This window comes from Notolabrus celidotus, chromosome 24, assembly GCF_009762535.1.
Source record: "Notolabrus celidotus isolate fNotCel1 chromosome 24, fNotCel1.pri, whole genome shotgun sequence".
NCBI classification, from domain to species: domain Eukaryota; kingdom Metazoa; phylum Chordata; class Actinopteri; order Labriformes; family Labridae; genus Notolabrus; species Notolabrus celidotus.
Window position 1 is genome coordinate 7,813,707 of NC_048295.1, and position 19,808 is coordinate 7,833,514.

Genomic DNA, 19,808 nt, shown 5'->3' on the forward strand with positions numbered 1-19,808 from the left:
TTATGTGTTTCAATGAGGGACAGACGCTTAGATTTTAAAGCTCTGGAGCATCTGACTACCTGGTGCCTAAATGTGGTTATGGATGATAAACTGTAAATGTAAAGATGTAGGGCAACTTGACATTTTGAAATAGTGAACAAACCTCTTAACTCAGATATTCTTAGTCTTATGGATTCATTTTGTTCTGTGTTAAAAACTACTGAGCTGTAGGACACATGAGAGAAGCATGTCTGCACATGAGAAGAAGATGTTTGGATAGCTCAAATAATAGGGTATAAAGATTCGATGTTTCAGATCGGTAACTGATTGTTAAGACTTAAGATTAAAGAGGTTCTGTCACATTCTTTATCGTCCCTGAATCAGATCGTAGCCATCAACGTTCAAGTCAAATCTGCTCACCCTGAAAAAGGAAGATGCACGCCCCTTCAAACAAAACATATAGCAAAGATCTGCTAGTTTTTAAACATTTGAATAGTGCTATTTTCGTATTTTAGTCAAAACCTAAACCTTTGGTGAATTCTGGTTCCATAAATCAACACAGAAGCCCTGATGTCTCTCTGTATTTCCACACTTGAGTGCTCATGGCCAATAAGCTCTTCTCCTCTCCGTCTCAGGAAGCCTCTCCACACATAAAGCACAGCAGTCTCTTGGCAACTGGCACATTATTCTTTTCTATTAGAGGCTTCAGGATTAATAATTATGGTGTTTAATCTGAAGCGTGGCTGGAGTCCAGCGTGGCTCCTACTGCTCTGTTGTTCTGCAGTGCATTTAGGTCTCGAGCGGGCGAGGGGTCGCTCAGGTCTCTAATGCAGCGTCCTTTTATAGAATGTCAACAGCTGGAGAAAAAGAAAATCCAATGAGCAAAGAGCAGGTTCTCGCCGAGACTCCAAATAAAACAATTTACACACAACTGGGGACCTCGAGTCAAATCCTCTCGAGCTGGGAGCTAATTAAAAGTATGACCTCACACAAAGGGAGGCATAAACAATTTTTATCCTCTTTACTCTGACTGATGCTGTTTCATTCCCTGACTGCCTCTTGCTTTCTGCACACACACACACACCCCACATGTGTGTGTGTGTGTGTCAGGAGAGTACAACAAGGAAATGTGTGACTGATTCAGCTGCACCCTGGAGTCTGTGCATGCAGAGTTTCAGGGGGCTGTTACAGATCATTTACTTTGAATAATGAGAGCCTGATGGATGGATCAGCTGCTCTGTAATCATGCGTTTCACATGTTTTATGGACATGTAAGCTTTTTGGGAAGTGTGCCAATGTTGATATTGTGAGGAAATGCCAACAAAGAGTCCAAATAACTCAAACTGCATAAAAGAAGAAAGTTATCACAGATTGAAGTCTTCAGGTGTCATCTTTGTGAAGTTATTTCCTGTTGTGGTTTACTCCCTTTGAAGCGAATGAATCACCGTGGCAGCTTTATTAAAATAGGTCAATTGATACAGCATCCCCCAGATTTATTGGAATTTGTCGTCTTTCTTAATTTACCCCAAGACTGATTACACTTTGTAAAGACGAGGCTGACGTTTGACGAATACCTCCATCAAGCAGGTCGATTGAACTAGTTTCTGGTGCATGCAGGAGTGCTTTGATGTGTCCGGTCTGTGTGTGATGTGGAGGATCTGCTGATGCGGTGAGGCCTTGCAGATGAACCTTAAAAATAATCCCTGTATGACCTGGCAAAGACACCAGCGCTGATCTGTGTTATTTAGATTCAAGTCGAGTACCGTCCGTCTAAGTATCCTCGACTTCATAGCTCAGTGTTTGAGTCTCTCCCCTCTGAGCTGTCAGTGACGGTTACAGTATGTGAGCAGAGGCGGCTCAGTGTCTCGCTGAAGGACATCTGCAGCGGATAAACTGCTTTTGATGGATACACAGCGACTGTCTCCCGGGACAGAACCTGTGACCTTTCCAATAAAGGAAGGTGTGTGAGCCGACCAGGCCACCCGGCCACCTCATTTCCTTTTTATAGAGCAGAACCAAGGTCAGGAACATGCGTGTGTAACCTCAGCAGTGTGTGAGCATGCCAAGTAGGTGTAACGTCTGATTTTAACGCTGATTCTGTCCATGATCCCGGCGTTAATAGGTTCTGCACAATGAGCGTGTCTTCCCCGGTTTAATAGGATAATTGATCATTACCAGGAGTGGAGAGTAAGTGATTGCTTTGGCTTTTCTTTAATTAGGTGCTTTTCGTGCACGTGTAAATTAAGAATCAAGCACTTCTTCGTAATTCTTCTTTTTGGATGCACAAATAAAAACAGAATGCATGCAAACACTCTTGTAAGGGTCAATCAGTGCAACACATAGACATGGACAAGATAAGAGAACAAGTAGTATAGACCTGCATTCGTTGTATGAAAGTCTGTTAAAAACGTAAATTTCTTACCTCAGTGAAGATTTCCTGACAAGTTTTTAATCCCCTTCAGTTGTTACGTCTCTTTCAAAGCAGCATGATGTTCAGTTTGTCACTTCTGGTCTCATTTAGATTCAAACTAACGATAAAGAACGCTATGCTCTCGGCTGTGGCCACATTTAGATTGGTGAGCAGCTTTTATAGCGACTTGCGTTGGTATAATCAACTCCATGCTGAAGAATAAGCAGCCAAAATGGCCGTTTCATATGTCTACCATCATGATGTCTCTTTTCAGACTCACTCACATTAAATGTAACTGCAGGCTCGGCTTCAGACCATTTTAAAGTACTAAGGTCAAAGGTCAGAGCCAGAGGCCTTCAAAAGTAATGAGAGGTAAAGACTAAACTGTGACAGCACTGAGACAGGAGGTTTAAAATGTGTCGTCTTTAGTAATGAGTTTGTCTGTGTGTAACATAAATGATTATTTATTTCAGATATTTAAGCCATCGTATATGTAGTTTATTAATGTGTCATCCCACATGTTACCTTTTAATGTGCCTCTAATCCTCCTCCTATAATTGTCTCCGTTAATCCCATCTACTCTCCGTGGACAACTCGGCGGATTAATGTAAAAATCACATTCAAAGTGTCAGAGTATGTTTCATGCTCTATTCGTACGCTCTAATGCTTCCTGTTTTTTTGTTTTATGTTTCTTAAAGCATGACATTAAATTGAAATTTGCTCGCCCAGGCGCTAACACTGCACAAATTATTACTCCAACAATTCGCCTTTCGTTCTTCTTTGATTTTTATCTGTGAGACGGAAATGAAGGCTTTTTATTTTCTGACTCGTACACTTTAATCTGATTAGACTGCACGGATCATATTTAAGATTCCTTCTTAAATGTGAATTCTTTTGTTGGTTTATTTTGATATCAGGTTGGTGCCTGTGATGCTTTACCGTAGCTTTGAATTCAATTCAATCACTTTTAGTCGGACTAAAGTTTAAATAAGATTGATGTTTTTAGTCTCTTAGCTTTTCTTTGTTTCTTTGGTTCCATCCTCAACTCGTGAAAATAACTTCTGGCAGCATTAAGCTTTTTTTTGTGCTTGCACTTTACCTAAAACGTCATTAAAGAGGCCGATGACCAGTCCACTGAAATGTCTAGCTTTTATTTTAGGCCTCATGTTACTGCAGAGAGCTCAGATAAACCTAATGTATGCCTTTACTAAGCACCAACTGACACACTGAGAAGGTTACCTTCAAGCTTTTGCATGTATTGTAGCAGTAAGAAGCTCAACAGTAGGTGGAGACCAAAAACAGAGCTAAAAGGGAGTAAATATTGGACTTAATGAACGACATGGAAGTTAGTTGCTTCTGAACATCCCTGCTAAGATGTGCTTAAAACAGAACGCTTAATTATGTCGACAAGTCAACGCAAGAGGGAGGCAAAACTGAAGCTTGTGCAAGATGCAACGCTGTAAATTAACCCTCTTTTTAGAAACAGAACCAACACTGGAAGTAAAAACATTTCAACTGTCATCTTTGAATTCGTAGAGGTAGTTCAGCGGCTCAGGACAGAATATGTTGAAAGCTGGAAAATGTTCAAGGGCCACTCAGAAGTCTTTTATAGGCTCCGAGTGGCCCCTGAGCAGGACTATAAGTACCACTGATCTACAGTAGCAGGTGTCAGAGACCATCTGAGCCCATAATTGACTGGAGGGGTTGGCTCCTCTCACTCACAGCAATGGCAAGGGTACAAAACTTTCCTTCAGTGCGTGTGTGCATAGTGATAAGGAATGTTTTATTGAAGGTGTGATATGGCCTCCCCCACAGAGGATGAAGGTAGTCTAAGCCCAAATCAGAGTCACACATAACGAATGCAGCGCGGCACGTTGCTGGCGCTGCAGGCTGGATTGCTTACATTCCCTTCAGTGTGTGAACTCATCCAGGAACACATGAGTGAAATCGGGGTCATCACTCCTCCTCTGTAGTCACACTAAGTTCCCAGCAAGTGAGCGTGTGTGAGTGGGCATGTGTGAAGTGAAGGAGGCAAGTGAATGAAAATGCGAGGCAGCAAATCTCTGAGCAAATCCTTGGCCGTCTATTTATACATTCTTTTGAAAATCCTCTCCTTCCCACTTTCATGGTGGATACAGTCTAAAAATTGAGCGCCACTGCAATTCTGCTCACTCAACTGCTCAATGCTATTTTTATGGACAACAACAATAGCTAACCATCATGACCAACGACCATTAACAGCAATAGCACACAGTTCTGTGGCGCGGCCCCTGCAGCGCTTGATGAAAGGTGCTGCCCGGCTGCTGTAGGGAAACACCGCAACAAGCTGACGGTGATATTCGTTACCTGAATGATGCTTCGGGGCTTTTGTACAGTGGCCAAGAAATATGAGGGCCAGAGTTTCTGCCCCATTGGCTGAGAGGAACATTTCCCCGCAGTCTCGCCATTAGTTTGCCGTCACCCCCCCCCACCCCCCCCCACCCCCTGCGAGATGTGATTCTCCCCTACAGCCGTGTGAAGTATCACCCTGCAGTCTCGCCTTGCCGCACTAAAATGCATCACACAGCGAGTTTGTCAGCTCAGGAAATATGAGCATATGTGGTGCTTTATGTGTCGGACCGCTCGGCTGCTGAGTGTTACGACACCTTAAGCCGACCGTGCCTGCCCACGCCGAACAATGGCAGCTCCCTCCAAATCAGGTCGTAGCATTTGCATAGAAATTGGTTCTAGATCGGGAGATGGGCCCTCAAAAACTCTCCCCTCTCCCTCTCCTCCTCTTTCTTTCTCTGTCTGTCAAATACACACACACACACACACACACACACACACACACAACTAAACAGAGTCATAAAGAGAGTGTGTTCCTTTAAGGCCCAGTCACTTGGAAACATGGAGCGCTCCTCAAGGAAGTCAGAGGAGGGGACATGATGAGAAATAGATCTGAGGCGACCTCTCATGTTTACCAAAAGGGTGGGAGAGGGTTTTTTTAACAGGCAGGGATTCTGAGCACGGCATTCTCTTTTAAGATATCAGTGATTTACATGCCTTTGCTCCAGACTCCAGTCCAAGTCGTTTCATATTCATATGTTGATTATATAAAGAGTTCCTCTGAGTTTATCAGCCCTTAACGGCAGATATCTTTGTTATTTCTGCTTTCTTGGAGAGTGAAGAGAAGATCCACTTGGCAGGAGAAGTTGGCAGAGAGGAGAAGTGTAACGTTGATCATAGATTTACAGTAAACTGATGAATCTTTCAATTAAAGCGGCACTCCAGGAGGTTTATTTAAGTATTAGGGTACCGCACGTGTTTGATTTCGACCTGATTTGAGCGCCATCTTCTGGGGAAACACTGTAAAACTCTCATTGTATTTCTTACTAGGGTATTGGTTGTACTGGCTCAGTTTTTAGCTGTTAAAATATTGAAAGCGTGCGTGTAAATCCAAATTTAGGAGAAGGAGAATGTCAGGGGACTTCTGGGAACTTTCAGTCCTCGTGTCAGTCCGGCTGTCCCTGTGTACTAAATCTCTAGGTGGTGTTCTGAGGGCTGAGCCAGAAGTCCAGGTCTGTGTTTATATTTCTAGTCCGCCCTTGGAGATTGGCCACCTTCCTCTTGGCAGCTTCATTCTGAAATAGAAAGGCTCAGTGTGTGTGTGTGTGTGTGTGTGTGGGCAGATATAAAACAATCTTAAATAAACGCTTAAATTGGAGGTTCCAAAGAACAATCTACTCTTCAGAAATAAAGGACACGTATTCTTTCAGACACATGAAACCAGCGCTGTAGTCTCTCAGGTGAGGACGGTGTAAGCCTCCTTTCACTGCAGAGCAATAAATTCTGAGTCAAAGTTTCTGGCAAGGCCAAAACCCTCGACTGCTGCTCTTATCTGATGCTCCCTTTGCCAGTCTCTCACCGCCAGGGCAGATAAAAGCAGACACATTCTCCATAAACCTTTTGAAGCCTCCCTGAACCTTTAACACTTGTTCCTGGATGGCGAAAAAGACGTTTTGGAGGAGCCAGGCCGAGAGGGAAGCTGATAAATGTCAGAGGTTGATAGTTAAACTGCGGACCGAGCAGCAGGGGGTCCTGAGAAACGGAGAAGGGAAAATGGCATTCTGTTGTGGAGACACTCAGCTAAAGTGACAGCTCCCACAGCGGGCATCATGAGCTAATGCCAGGCTGCCTGACGCAGGTGTCGGCACCTAAAGAGCACCTTTCAGTCACATCTGCCTAATCAGTGTGTGAGGGCTCCGCCGCCACGTCAGCCCGGCCGTGTCAGAGTTGAAGAGCTCGCTGAGTTAACAGCTGGAAAGTTTTCTTTCCACTTTGGGAATGTCATACGTGTGATTTACAGAGTCAGGACGGCTATTCTGAGGCTGACATCTTCAGAAAAGAACTCATCACCTTTTCACTGTGAAATATGAGGAAGGAGCAGAAAATGTCCCGGTGTCAAGAGAAACCTGACAGATGTCTGGCAGAGAGGAAAATCAAGGACAGTTTGTTTGGCTGTAAGCTGATGATGGAGAGCATTTGTTTAACACAGCTAGCTCAGACGAGTGTGTCTTTAGTTTCCATAAAAGTCAGGAGGTGATCCTGCTGAGACGTGATAATGGACGAGGAGCTATTGTGAATCTTAAAGCCTCAAATGATTTTATATCGGCTACTTCAGACCCTCATTAAAATTGATTAACACTGCTTTCATGATGTACCATATATAAAACATGACAGCTTCTGACGCTGATAAAACGTGGCACGATATTTCTGTGAGATGTAATTGAACGTGGCATGTGATTCTGTTTCTATTCCAAGAGCCTTGCAGCTGCTCATGTTCATTGAAAGCTCATGTTAAGCATTTGACTGGATACCAGCCAGTGCATGCATTAATAGATAATGCCTGAATGATTTTTTTTTAAAGTGTCATGAGAACCTCAGAGCCCATTATCCTGATTATACCACATCATCATCGTTTGCTTCAGGAAAAAACAACCAGTGCATTTGTTTTATGTGTTTTGTAATCAAAGTCAAAAGTTATGAGGTGTTTACCTTTTTCTCTTTTATCCTCTGCAAAAAAAAAAACACATGCAAAACGTACTACCATCCCATCGCGTTCCAGTGCATAGTCATTGTCTTTATCGTCCGACCGTCTGGGAATGAATGCCAACTTTTACAGGGAAGCAATTTCCAGCCCTGATTTCCTTTCATGTGCAGCATTAACATCTGCAACATGATCATTTCCTGTCTTTTCTTAGTTCATTACATCACCAGGAGTGGCACCCATTCATCTGTTTCAAGAAGGTCTCAGTTTCGCTGTTAATAAGTTACATGGATGTAAGAAAAAACAACCTATTTTCTTGTGATTGTCTTACAACTTGCAGGTCTTTAGTTTGCTGAAATAACACTGTAATGCAGACTTCTTAAATGTCACAACTTTCACACCGAGTTGATGTTATGAAAACGATATCATAGCTCCAAACAGACAGAATTTTAACGTAATGTGAGTATTTAAACTGTGCTCATAGTCTTACGTTTACTTTCTGTAGAGAGATGAAATATGATTTTGAACTCTGCTGAGAGGAAAGCCGACTCAGAGCGGTGACACGGTGCTCCATCGGACTGAACACAGTGTAATAGGCTCCTTAATAAAAGAGCATTGAGGGGGGACCTTCTATCTGCCATTTAAAGAACAACTTATAATATGAAGTATTCACTCAGAGAACAAAGCGCTCAGTTCTTTATGATGAACCAGTACAAATCAGCTTTTGTTAAGTGAGCTTGGTAGGTATAGGACTGTGTCAGATCCAGCTACGCTTCCAACTGTGGGTTGGAGTCACGTAGAGCTCCCACTTTGTTTCTTGGATTGCAAAATTCTTATTATGTGTTTAACAAAATGCAGAAACGCTGTCCTAGCAGAGACTAAGTGCTCCTTCTGAGTATTTATGCCTTTGCCTTTTTGAAATCCGGATAACTAACGCAGCAGGAAATGAGGGTACGCACTAGACAGGTGCTGTAATGGCCTACATAAAGGTAAGTTAACAGCAGGAGATGTTTTACGGCCAGCTGAAGTGAAGAATGTAACGTAGAAATCTCACACAGCTCATGGCTTTGTGAGGAGGACCCTTAAATTTTACAGCACATGTAGAAAGGTCTGCCATAGGCTTCCAGCTTTAGAGAAGAAATTCCTCCCATGCTCCTCTGCAAACGAGCCAGGATGTTACCACTATTGACATTAGCTATGTGAGCGTATTGGGCCAGCGAGGGGACAGCCAAGTGCGTCCTTCAATCCCTCCGGCAGTATTCAACGTTTGTCTCGGTGACCCAGAACTATCCTGCTGACAAAAAGTGCTACCTCATTTCAATGCTAATGTGCTGTTATGGGTATTTTCAAAGCGTTGCTGCTATTTATTATGAATCAGCTTACCTGAGAGGCGCCGGTTAATCCTGTAGATCCCAGCACAGCTGCTGAGGTCACAGAGATAGTGTTTAAATAGACTCCTTTATTATTCACAGGGGACGACTACAGACCTGTACGCCGCTCACAGATTCACCGTTTCCACCTGTTTTTCTGCAAAGCCGGGAGAAGCATCAAGGTAAAGATCACAGGATTAACCAAGGTGCTTTTTTTTTGCAAGACCTTTTCTGATTGTTTCCTCATGTGTTGAAGTGTGTGCCATGTTTCTGTACGTAAAGGAGTTTTTGACTGATTCTGAAACATGGAAATCAGGAGTGATGCCTCTTTATGACCTTCCAAACCAGACTATTACGGATTCAATTCAGATAGCTTTGCTAATCCTAATAGTTCAATTGGTTTTGAGCATCCTGCACATAACAACATTTAAAAAACACTGCAGCCATGGTGTCGTCGAATCAGTATGTCTACTTTGAATACTCTCACTCTCAAAGGATTTATTCTTCCTCTCCACTGAAAAATATTTGTAATTTCACCATCTCCGCTCTGGAGGTCATTGCAGCAAGTCATAACCTGAAGGCTTCATGACGCCTTCTCAAACAGCAGCAGTATCTGAGCGCGTTTTGAATGGAAGACAGCACAATAAAATGCATCTGGAGTATGGACACGGTGTAATGGACGAAGAAAACAATCTCAAACGGCCTCCAGCTGTTTGCTCTTAATAGATATTGGAAAATGTACGCAGCTGTAAACATGCCAACAGAAGTCAAGAGAATAAAGAAATATGTGTTTTTAAGACACCCTGGAGGCAAAACATCACAGCAGTTTACCAAACTTGTCATCATGCAGCGCGAATGTCCAGTAAAGATGTTACAGAAGCAGAGAATCGTCTGCTTTTCAGACATTACTTTGACTTGAAATTATGAAACATCATTATGATCAGTGTAGAAACGTTCACCTTGTGCCTCCTTCACCCTGCACTGAATCCTCTATTTTGGCAGCAGATCTTCTTCCCTACACACCATGGAGGAGAAATAACAAACATCACTCTTTCTGCAGGTAGAGGAAGCCAAAGTCAAAAAGAAAATGAAATGCAGTCTAAAATATTAATGTGATGTCAGTTGTCAACAAATTCAGGCTTTTATATTTCTCAACAAGTGCATTTTATTCTACAGGCATGCACACTGCTACAGAAATAGAGCTGGCACGTAAAGAGGAGTGAGTAAGCTTGAAATATGCTTCTCGGAAGGTGCACATAAACATTCCTGAACCTACGCCGAGAAAAGTGTTATGGGTAACTGTATGTACTGAAGCAGCAGTTAATATATAGCTGTTATAACTGCAGCTACCGATGTATAAGTGTATCACACCTGCAGTGGTTCTACAGGCCAGAAGGGGGGCTGAGATCCGAGCTGTGCGTCTCATTCTAGGCTCTATCATGTAGCTTGAAAGCTGTGATGGGAAAGTCTTGTATTTTTTGACTTCCATGTCAGAACTGTTTAATCATTCCTCTCCTGCAGTCTTGTTTGTTTGTGCTCCACTCTTGATTTACTTCAGCACACTTGTCAGTTCAAGAGTCTGCCCAAATTACAAACACAACCAATGTTTTCAAGCAACTCTCATGTCCACAGTATTCCCATTCTTCATTTCCCTTTCTCAGACAGATATTGATCCGTATATCTGTTGACAGGTGTGATGTCTGAAACAGAGCCCTGTGATGACTTCACAGTCAGAAACCTGCGCCGCTCCCTTTCAACCGCTCGCCTTCTCTGGCATCTGAAAAATGGCAAAAGGTGATGTTGAGGTGAAGGCTGCCTGTGAGAAACTGAGGCCGCCTCTCCGTTTCCATCTTTCATCCCAGACATGTGAAGACTTTACCCTCCTCCTACCTCATCTCCTCGGCGGTGCACGCCTCGTATCGGGCTGCCGGGTCACGTTCGCAGAGCTGCAGTCAGCTTTAATCACAGTCTGCTTGTAGTGCTTCCAGTGGCCTTCGCTGCAGCTGTGGAAAACTGGGAGGAAGAAGAGGTGAGACGAATATCAACCAGGTCTGAAGTTCATGATTACAGGCACTGACGGACGATCCTGGATCCTGTACAGATAAAGTTGCAGAGGGAAAGATCAAAGCTGGGTACTCCAGAGCATAAATTCTACTTTCCTAACAAACTAAAACTCATGTCATGTGTGCATAATTTCAGAAGGTGACCACTAGATGGCGCTGTGCATTGGCTTGAATAATTAAGACACATGTTCTTTAAGGAAAGTCAGTGTTGCCTGTTTTATGTAGCTAATGTAAGAATAATGTACAGGGCAAAGTCAGTAGAGACCGGATGTGCAACTTTGTCCACAGGGGGCGCCAAAATCAACACAAGCTGAAACTCTTAATGAATATATATTTGAATAAATATAAAATGTCTGATGTAAAAAAAGAAGGAAGGGGTAACAGAATCATAGAAAGTTCCCATTCGGACATCACACTTTTGACCTTTCTCAAAAAGCTTTTTCCGCCTCATGAAACCCAAAGAGTGTCGGTCTGCTGCTCTCTGCACATTTCATATATACAGTGTACTCATATAAATTCAGCGGAGTCACCCTCATGCCCCCTCCTAATGTGACACCTGCGCCCGACACGAAGAAGGAGGTGGCCGTTGGCAACAAGCTGCACACCTCAGGCTGTTTCACCCAGCATCAACTGTGGTGACACCACTTATCTGCTGTGCCACTTCATGTGCTGCTCCTGCCTGCCTGCTGCATTACAGTGAAGCAACACTGACATCTACTGGCCACATGGAGAAGAGTCAGATTACATGGACTGTGTGTTTGACACTTTGGGAGAGGAGATGCTGGGGTGATTGATTAGAGAGCATGTCACCAAAGCACAGAAAAACAAAATAATGTTGAACTTTGTGATTATTAGGAGGTAGTTTTTTATTGCTTTAACAACTTAATGTGTTAACTTCCACCTTTTATATTTGATTTTAAGATAAGAGATAAGAGATAAGATAAGAGAATCCTTTACTCGTCCCTCAACGGGGAAATTCAAGTGTTTCAGTAACAGAGTAGACAAAGTGCAAAATAGATATATAAAGCAAACAAGAGCCTATAAATGAACAATTATTAAAAAGTTATTAGCAATTAAAATTAAAATTAAAGAGGTAAAAGATAAGCATATCTTAAAATCACTCATATATATATATATATTATTGATTATAGAGTCTAACCACTGCAGGAAGAAAATACCTAGCGTGAGACACCGCGGGTGAAGAATATAATAGTATTATTATAATATTATATCATAGAATAATATGATATATTAATAATATTCAATGTGAGATATACAAAAAAAATCTGGTTATTTTTTGTAGTTTTATTAACTTATGTGATATGTCTTTCCTTAATGTGTCGCTGTAGTTCTACAAATGTCCAGTAGGGGCGCTAGTTGTCACTGTGCCTCTCTATTCTGCCTGTTAACAAAGCGTTGAAGACAGAATCACACGCATGCGCACTTCTAATGTTGTGATTTGCTTCCGGTCTGTCTCTCTGGTGAGAAAGCACTGATATTTTATTTATTTAATGATTAATATAAGTCCATTATCAAGTGTATACTTACAATTCAGCATTTCCGGGTGTTATTGCTTTTATAAAAACACTATGTTAAAATAAAATCTATTGTTAAACTCTCTCAGGTGAGTCAGATGGAGGAGGTGTGTGAGGAGGAGGAGGAGGAGGAGGGAGCCATGCTGTGGTCCATCCAGGAGGCTTTTGAGAGGCAGACCCTGCAGATCGGAGCCTCAGCCTGCGGGGCCACAGCCGTGGTGGACGTGTTAAAGGCCCTCGGTGTGGATGTGACCCCCGAAGAGGCGGACCGGTGCGTCCAGACGAGGCTGCGGAGGAACGAGTCCCCCCTGCCGGACTACCTCCTGTCCAGGAGTGAAGCTGGTAATTTTGTAATACACTGATGCTACAATAACAGCTGTGAAGTCTGAGTGTGGGTGTAAGCGTTGTAAAGATTAGAGGAGTGTACAAGGGGATGATCATGTCCAAGGAGCCACAGTTTGCTCTGATTTCTAATAAGATAAGATATTACTTTATTGATCCACGGGGGGACATTTAGTTGTTACAGCAACCCAGACATAAGTACAATCAAGAAGAAGTTTCAATAAGTAAAATACAATAAAATAAAAATAGATAAATAAAAATAAAAATACAATTTAGATATATACAATGTTACAAAGGGAATTTAGATGAAATAGCAGTAATAGAGAGATTATTATCATAAACATTGGTATAGACTTGGTCAAGATACACTAGTACATCTCTTAGAAATAAGAACATCATGGTAACTCTCTTTCTTCTTGTAAGCTGATTTTTAAAAAAGCTGTAGGCCATAATGATCCATTTAAAAATAGAAAAATGCTTTAAACATTTTAGTTCACGTGTAATAAGTCTATGATATGTTTAAATCTCACTTTCTTATTAAAAAACAAATGTAAAATATTAAACATTCCATTATTTTTTGAACTCTTTGAGTTAAGCTAGTGCAGTCAGAGTTTCAAGTTTTGAAAACTTAAAGCTCATGTGAGGTGCTTTTGGTTTGTGTGTATTTGGCGCCACCTTGTGGACATTTCTCTTAGTTCATTTTGCATTGTACAGAAGATAAGATAAGATATTCCTTTATTTGGCCCACAACAAGGAAATTTAAAGTGTTACAGCAGCAACGTAGATAGTGCAAAACAGTATAAAATAAACAAGAGCCTATGAAAAGCAATTATTAAAAAGTTATTAGCAAAAAGTACATGTGTGAATACTGTTTTTTTAATCTCATCGTGCTTTCTATCATCAGACAAATTATTATATTTAGATATTTAATGTCTCCTTTTTTTCCTCTTTTGTTTGTAATAGCAAAAATCATCCACATCCAAATCCACTCCTTTGTCAGCACTGAGCTGATCCTTTCTGTTGAAAATAAATCTTCGAAACCTGCCCTGGATCCTGTGTGTTTGACTGCACACCACACATTGTTCTGTGAACCAGCATCAAGAGGAAACAAACATTTGACAGTCTTGGTTTCTTCAGTTTTTCACATGAAGGCCTCTTTTATTAATTCCAGTCGGTTTCATAACTATTAAAAACTCTTCACAGGAGCTTCAACAGCCAACACATGTAACTGTACAGTGAGTAGTCTGAGGTGATGTGGTCGTATCCCTCATGCAGGAAAGTCTCGTTGGATCCGTCGCTCTCATCTGTGTCTTAAGTTTTCATGCTTTAAGAGCAGTCACTTAATTGGCAGTTATAAGACCATATACACACTTGGCATGAGATCTAATCTACCTCCTCCTAAGTATTCTGTGACATTTCAGGTAATGGACTTTAACTACCTAAAGTATGATTTGGTATAGGGCACGTTTAAATGCAGACACTTACACTTCTCACAGATGCCGGCAGAGACTGAAAGTTCCCCGCTGATTGAGGCTTTGTTACCCATAAGTGAAGCTTCCTGCCAGCCTGACAGCTGGCTGCACCAGCAACCAGGCGGATTCAAAAGCACCCTCTTGAATTAGACAAAGAGATTTATGCCTCTCAAAAAGGAGGCACTGTCGTGGACTTTTCCAGCCATTGAACACAACTTTTTACAATGACATTTCAGACATAACTCAAGCTGTCATCACACAGCTTGAATAAACCCTCTATCATTTAAGTTGGACAGAAAGAACAGGATATTGAGAAGTTATTTTACAGTTGTGATGAAGATTCTTTCAACTTCTTTTAGGTGCCACTCATGCTCAGCTCATCCAAGGGGCAGAGGAAGCCAGTAAAGGGAAGGTGATTGGTCGCTTCTTCCATCTTCACCCTCGCCGCCTGGCTAGACTCGTCCCCTGGCTCGCACGCTGGATCAGAAAAGGTGCTGTTCCCATCGCGACTATGAACATGCAGCAGGCCATACCTGAGGGCGAGGAGGTGCCCGACGCCTGGCACCATCAGCTGATATTTGGCGTTGCACCTAATTCTGTTTTCATGACCAATCCTTTAGATGTTGGTGAGTACAAGCAGAGAAAGGACACTTCAAAAGTGTTTGGTCTACTGGTTTTGACTTGTTTAATGTTTTTTGCTTCTGTTTTTATCAGTGAGTGAGCGAGAGCTGCACCAGAGGCTTTGCAGCGAATCTGTGCTGCTGATTCGACGAGAAGACGTCCTGCAGAGACTCACGCCCGAGTGCTCTTTGTCCAGCTTATCTGACCCGCTGTGGAAAGCCCTGGACGTAGAGGGTAGAGCTGCTACTCCTGCTTTAACGCGTGCAAATGTATCATCTAGCACACACACATTTTTAAAAAGACTCTCCTCCATGTTTTCTCCTTCGTAGGTCAAGTAAAGCAAATGCTCCAGCAGGAGGAGCAAGAAGATGGAGCCAAGTTAACACACATCACCATCCCTGCAGCGTACAGTTCAGGCGTCACACTGTTTGCTCTGCGACAGTCAGAGTTAGGACAAGAACTCCTCGGTGCTCCTGAGCTCCCTCTGCTGTGACTGGAATGAAACTCACGGACTCAAGACTTGAAGTTAGGAAGACCTTTATTTATTATGAACGTACAGATAATACGACACTTTATTGGTCCTGTTTGTCCTGGAAGAGAGAAGGCAAAAGGGGAAAACAGTGAACAAATCATCACTTCATCAACTTTACTGAAGAGCACAGTTAAAACATGAACACTTGGACACTTCTTTGCAAGTAAAAATCTGGTAATGTTAAGACAATAAGAATGCAGACACACTGTCATCCTTGTACATTTTAATCACTGTTTGTTTCATGTTTTATACCGACAGCTGATACTTGAATAAAGCGCATTTGAAATGATGAAAAGCAGCACAACCCTTTCTCCTGTAACTAATTATGAATACATTCATACCGTCACACGCAGTGCTACTCAGTCCCAAAGCTTTCCCCCGTCCGCTCTCCGCTGCCTCTAGACTGTTAACTAACTCTAAAAGATCAGATCCCATCACTCTCTATTTGTCCACTCTGCACCCTCTGCCAGTTCACTTTTTGGATTGACTTTCAGAATGTATTGATTTCTTTCAGGGCAAGAAATGGCCCGGCTCCAGCTTAATATTCAGAGCTGTTATATCCTGATAGTCAAAAGCTTATATCAGCAGTTTAAACTCCTGATTGCTCCAAAGTCAGCATTAAGCTCTGACGGTGGATGAGAAACTGCAGCAGAGGTACTTTGATGCTGGCAGAATTTAATTTTAAAATATATTTTACTCAGTTTTTCACACTCAGAGTCAGTGCAGTCATGTGTTAGGGTGGCATGCAATGTGTTGCAGGACACTCTTGATGCATATAAGTGTCATGGACTTTAGTCTAGCCTGAATCAGACAAGTTTAGTTAAATAAATCAAAGGGTTGACTGGCGGTAGAGGTGATGATGGGCTTCTCTTAAAGCCTACAAAGATCACAGAGCTTAAAAATTATGGAGGTAAAATGTAACAAGGTACATGAGGTGTTTATACTTTACTTGAGACTTTCCTCTTTCTCTGCATCTGTCTGACAGGTTGAATTACTGTTATTAAGAAATGAATAGATAATTGAGGCAGGGCCTAGAGTACATTAAGGTAAGGGACAGGTAAGTAGGTAATTGAAGGTAAGTTGCTAGCGTATCTATAAAAACGGAGATACCTACTTTTGCAAATGAACTCGTCATACGTTAAATGTTAGAAAATAAATATGTTTAAGGTGGAAAGCTCAAATATTAAAAATAAAAAATGTGTAATAAAAACATTCGACTCACGAGGTCGCTCAAGTGACGTGTGACTACAACTCCCATGATGCACCGCACAGTTCCACCCCGCGGAAGTTGAAAACAATCCCCCAAAAGTTGCAGGAAAATCTCTCGTAAGAGGGTAAGAAACAGAGACTTTAACTGTCCTTATGAAGTAAACTTTGAACAACTGAACCTCTTAGAAGTGATTTAGCTCTGTAAGATAACTTTGTTGGCGTTTCTGGTGAGACATCATGGTGATCTATTGGAAACACGTGGTGTGTGTAATGTGTTTGTTGAGAGAGTGACATTCCGTGCATCCTCTGGTCAGTCTGTAGGCTGAGAGCAGAGGAGATACTTCAGACTGCTGTCCTGACCTGACTGGGCTCTGGCTGATTCCTGCTTTAACACATCCACTAACACACAGGTAGGAGCTCACTCACACAGGTATGTGAAGCAGGGCTGATGTGCCAAGAAAAACTGAACTGGTGGGGTCTTATCTTTGTAGTTTTTCATGCAAAGGCAGAACAAATGTATCTTACTTCTACTCATGTATCTGCATAGGACAAAGAGTTGTATTTGGCTGGAATATAGTGATTGTCAACACCTTGTTTTGCTGCAGGATTGCTGCATTTTGAGTGTCTGTTTGCATGTGAAGTCATGTTAGTGAGGCATGCTGAAAGTTGAAGGCTTTAAGTTATTATTATGATACAGTAAAGAGTGATTTGATCCTCTTATTTTAGTCGTGTAGTTTTAGTTGTAAGACATGAAGTATGGTCAAACTCATGCTTTTGATTTGCTCTCCTGACATGTGAGTCACATGAGCAGAGTGATTCCAATCAAAGCCACTTATTTGTCTAATTGTGGGACATGTGCACCCACTGTGCAACACTCAGCCCTTTGTACAGTGCATACTTTGAGACAATGTGTGTGCACACACAGATGTATACCTTGCAGTTGCACAACATGAAGAGTCCAGGTCACTGCAGGATAGGGTGGTTTGGAGTGTGATAGCTGAGTTGACAAATAAACATCTTTCTGTTTGCCTCTTTGTGGAATCTCAAACATGTCTGTGTTTCAGTGAGCTCTCTAAGATAAGGACGTTCAGGGCAAGAATGAAAACATCTTTATAGTCAGGTTGTAACCCCCAGAAGAGTTTCCTTCAGAGTGTGAAATATGTGAGACTGTTATTGATTAAATATCTTAAAGGTTGAGGATTTCATCAGTGAATCAGAAAAGGTCTGTTTGTCTGTGAAATCAGATTTTTCTTCCCCTCACGTGTAAAATGGAATGATTACTTGTAAAAGAGAACATTTGTTTGCTTCTGAGACAAAAATTAGATCCTGTCTTTGTTTGTTGATGGAGAGAGAGAGTGAGAGGCGCGTGGCTTTCTGTGTATCAGCCTGATAATTGCTTTGTTTTTTTATGCAAATGAGTCCCTGTTTGCAGTCGCCGGTGATTCAGCCCTGCCTGGTGACCATGCCATTTAATTGTTGACTTGTGTTTCTGTTCCACTTGATTGGATCTGTGTCAGTGTGGCATTACAAGATAATTTAAGACCCCAGGCGCCAGAAAAGGTCACTGCTCCCTCACAGCTCAGAGAAGTCCTTTCCTTATAGGTCAATCTTTGCATGCAATTAAACGCTTTCTTTATGAATACTTAAAGAGAAGAACGACACGGCCTCCGAAGTGTGAGTAGTTTTAACGCTACACGCTGCTGTCTTCTGTTATCTGTTTTCAGGTAAGATGGCAGAGAAGGTGCTGGTGGTTGGCGGCGGTGGACGGGAGCACGCCCTGGCCTGGAAGCTTGCCCAGTCTGAGCAGATCCAGCAGGTCCTTGTGGCCCCGGGGAACGCAGGGACGGCTAACTGTGGAAAGATCAGCAACTCTGGTAAGAGTGCACCACACAAGTCATGGCAGGGAGTTACAGGAAGCTGAAGAGCACAATAAATATCTCTGTGTTTCTCTCCATGCAGAGGTATCAGTGAGTAATCACACCATCCTGGCTCAGTTCTGTAAGGATCACCACGTGGGGCTGGTCCTGGTCGGACCTGAGGTGCCACTAGCAGCAGGTCAGTGACATCCATCAAATCAGCTCTTAACATGTTCTATTTCTCAACTAAATCTCGTTCTGTAACATCTCACTCAGGTATCGTAGACGACCTGACGGCGGCTGGAGTTCCCTGTTTCGGCCCGTCTGCTAAAGCAGCTCAGCTGGAGGCCAGCAAAAGCTTCTCCAAAGCCTTCATGGAGCGTCACGGCATCCCTACGGCCCGCTACGGCTCCTTCACCGACAAGGAGGAGGCCTGCAAATACATCCGCACGTCAGTGAAGTTCACCCAGCTCACATTCTGACTCATGTCTCACATTTCTTTACAGAGCAGCTAATCAGAGATTTTTGTTTTCAGAGCCATTAAACACAAAATGAAGTCCTTCTAGAAGTTTAGTTTCCTCAGACGGTGTCACGAGTTATTGACGTAGGATGTCTTGATGTGAGAGCGCCCTCAAAGACGTCGCAGAAAACAATCCGCTCTAAACTTCTCTAACAAAGACAAAGTCCTCTCTGCTCTGTGAAAGTCATTTCTTCTGGTCATATAAAGCATCTCGAGCAGAACAGCTGCCACGCTCTGACAGCCTCCATCCATACACATCCCAGACAGACAATGCAGCGCGCCGCCGAAGTTAAATGGTCCACAAAAGACAAACATTTGACGCTCCGTATCAGGCATTCACCATCTGTTCCAGATGTGTTTTTCTGTGAATGGATGCTGAGTTTGTTTGATTGCTTTGGGCTCTTCCAGGGCCGACTTCCCAGCGCTGGTGGTGAAGGCCAGCGGGCTGGCAGCGGGGAAGGGAGTCATAGTGGCGAGGGACCGGGACGAGGCCTGTCAGGCTGTGATGGACATCATGAAGGTATGAGAGTGTTTCTCTGTGTTCACACCTGAATGATAGAAAAGAGTCTTTTATTCACACATTGAGGTGTGAGGACGATCGGCCTGCGTTCATCTCTGGTTTCAAATCAACCAGCTTCTTTTGCGTCATGAAAATCTGAAATGATGATTATTGTCAGGCCATGTTTGTGTTCTCTCTGTCGTACCTGGATCCCAGAGAGGTTGATGTATACATTCCTGTTCAGTTTTCACACACTCTGTATGTTTTCCCGGTCAGGACCGAACCTTTGGATCTGCAGGAGACACTGTGGTGGTTGAAGAGCTCCTGGAGGGAGAGGAAGTGTCTGTGAGTGAAACCTTCAACAATATTTA

General features: G+C 42.6%; 2 protein-coding genes across 2 annotated transcripts; both read left to right on the plus strand.

Annotated features, from left to right (window-relative positions):
* The first annotated feature begins 10,683 nt into the window (after positions 1-10,683).
* Positions 10,684-15,653, plus strand: LOC117808293. The gene is made up of 5 exons (XM_034677953.1): positions 10,684-10,817; positions 12,476-12,728; positions 14,560-14,826; positions 14,915-15,055; positions 15,151-15,653. Exons 2-5 carry the CDS (start codon positions 12,485-12,487, stop codon positions 15,312-15,314), a joined length of 816 nt encoding a protein of 271 aa, XP_034533844.1. The 5' UTR covers positions 10,684-10,817; positions 12,476-12,484; the 3' UTR covers positions 15,315-15,653.
* Positions 15,654-16,685: 1,032 nt separating this feature from the next.
* gart (phosphoribosylglycinamide formyltransferase) lies at positions 16,686-19,800 on the plus strand (the record flags this gene model as incomplete). Its single annotated transcript, XM_034678236.1, has 7 exons — positions 16,686-16,789; positions 16,877-16,972; positions 18,287-18,436; positions 18,522-18,617; positions 18,695-18,869; positions 19,347-19,458; positions 19,714-19,800. Coding segments are annotated over exons 3-7 (615 nt in total), but the record flags the coding sequence as incomplete, so codon positions are not given.
* Positions 19,801-19,808: the final 8 nt, after the last annotated feature.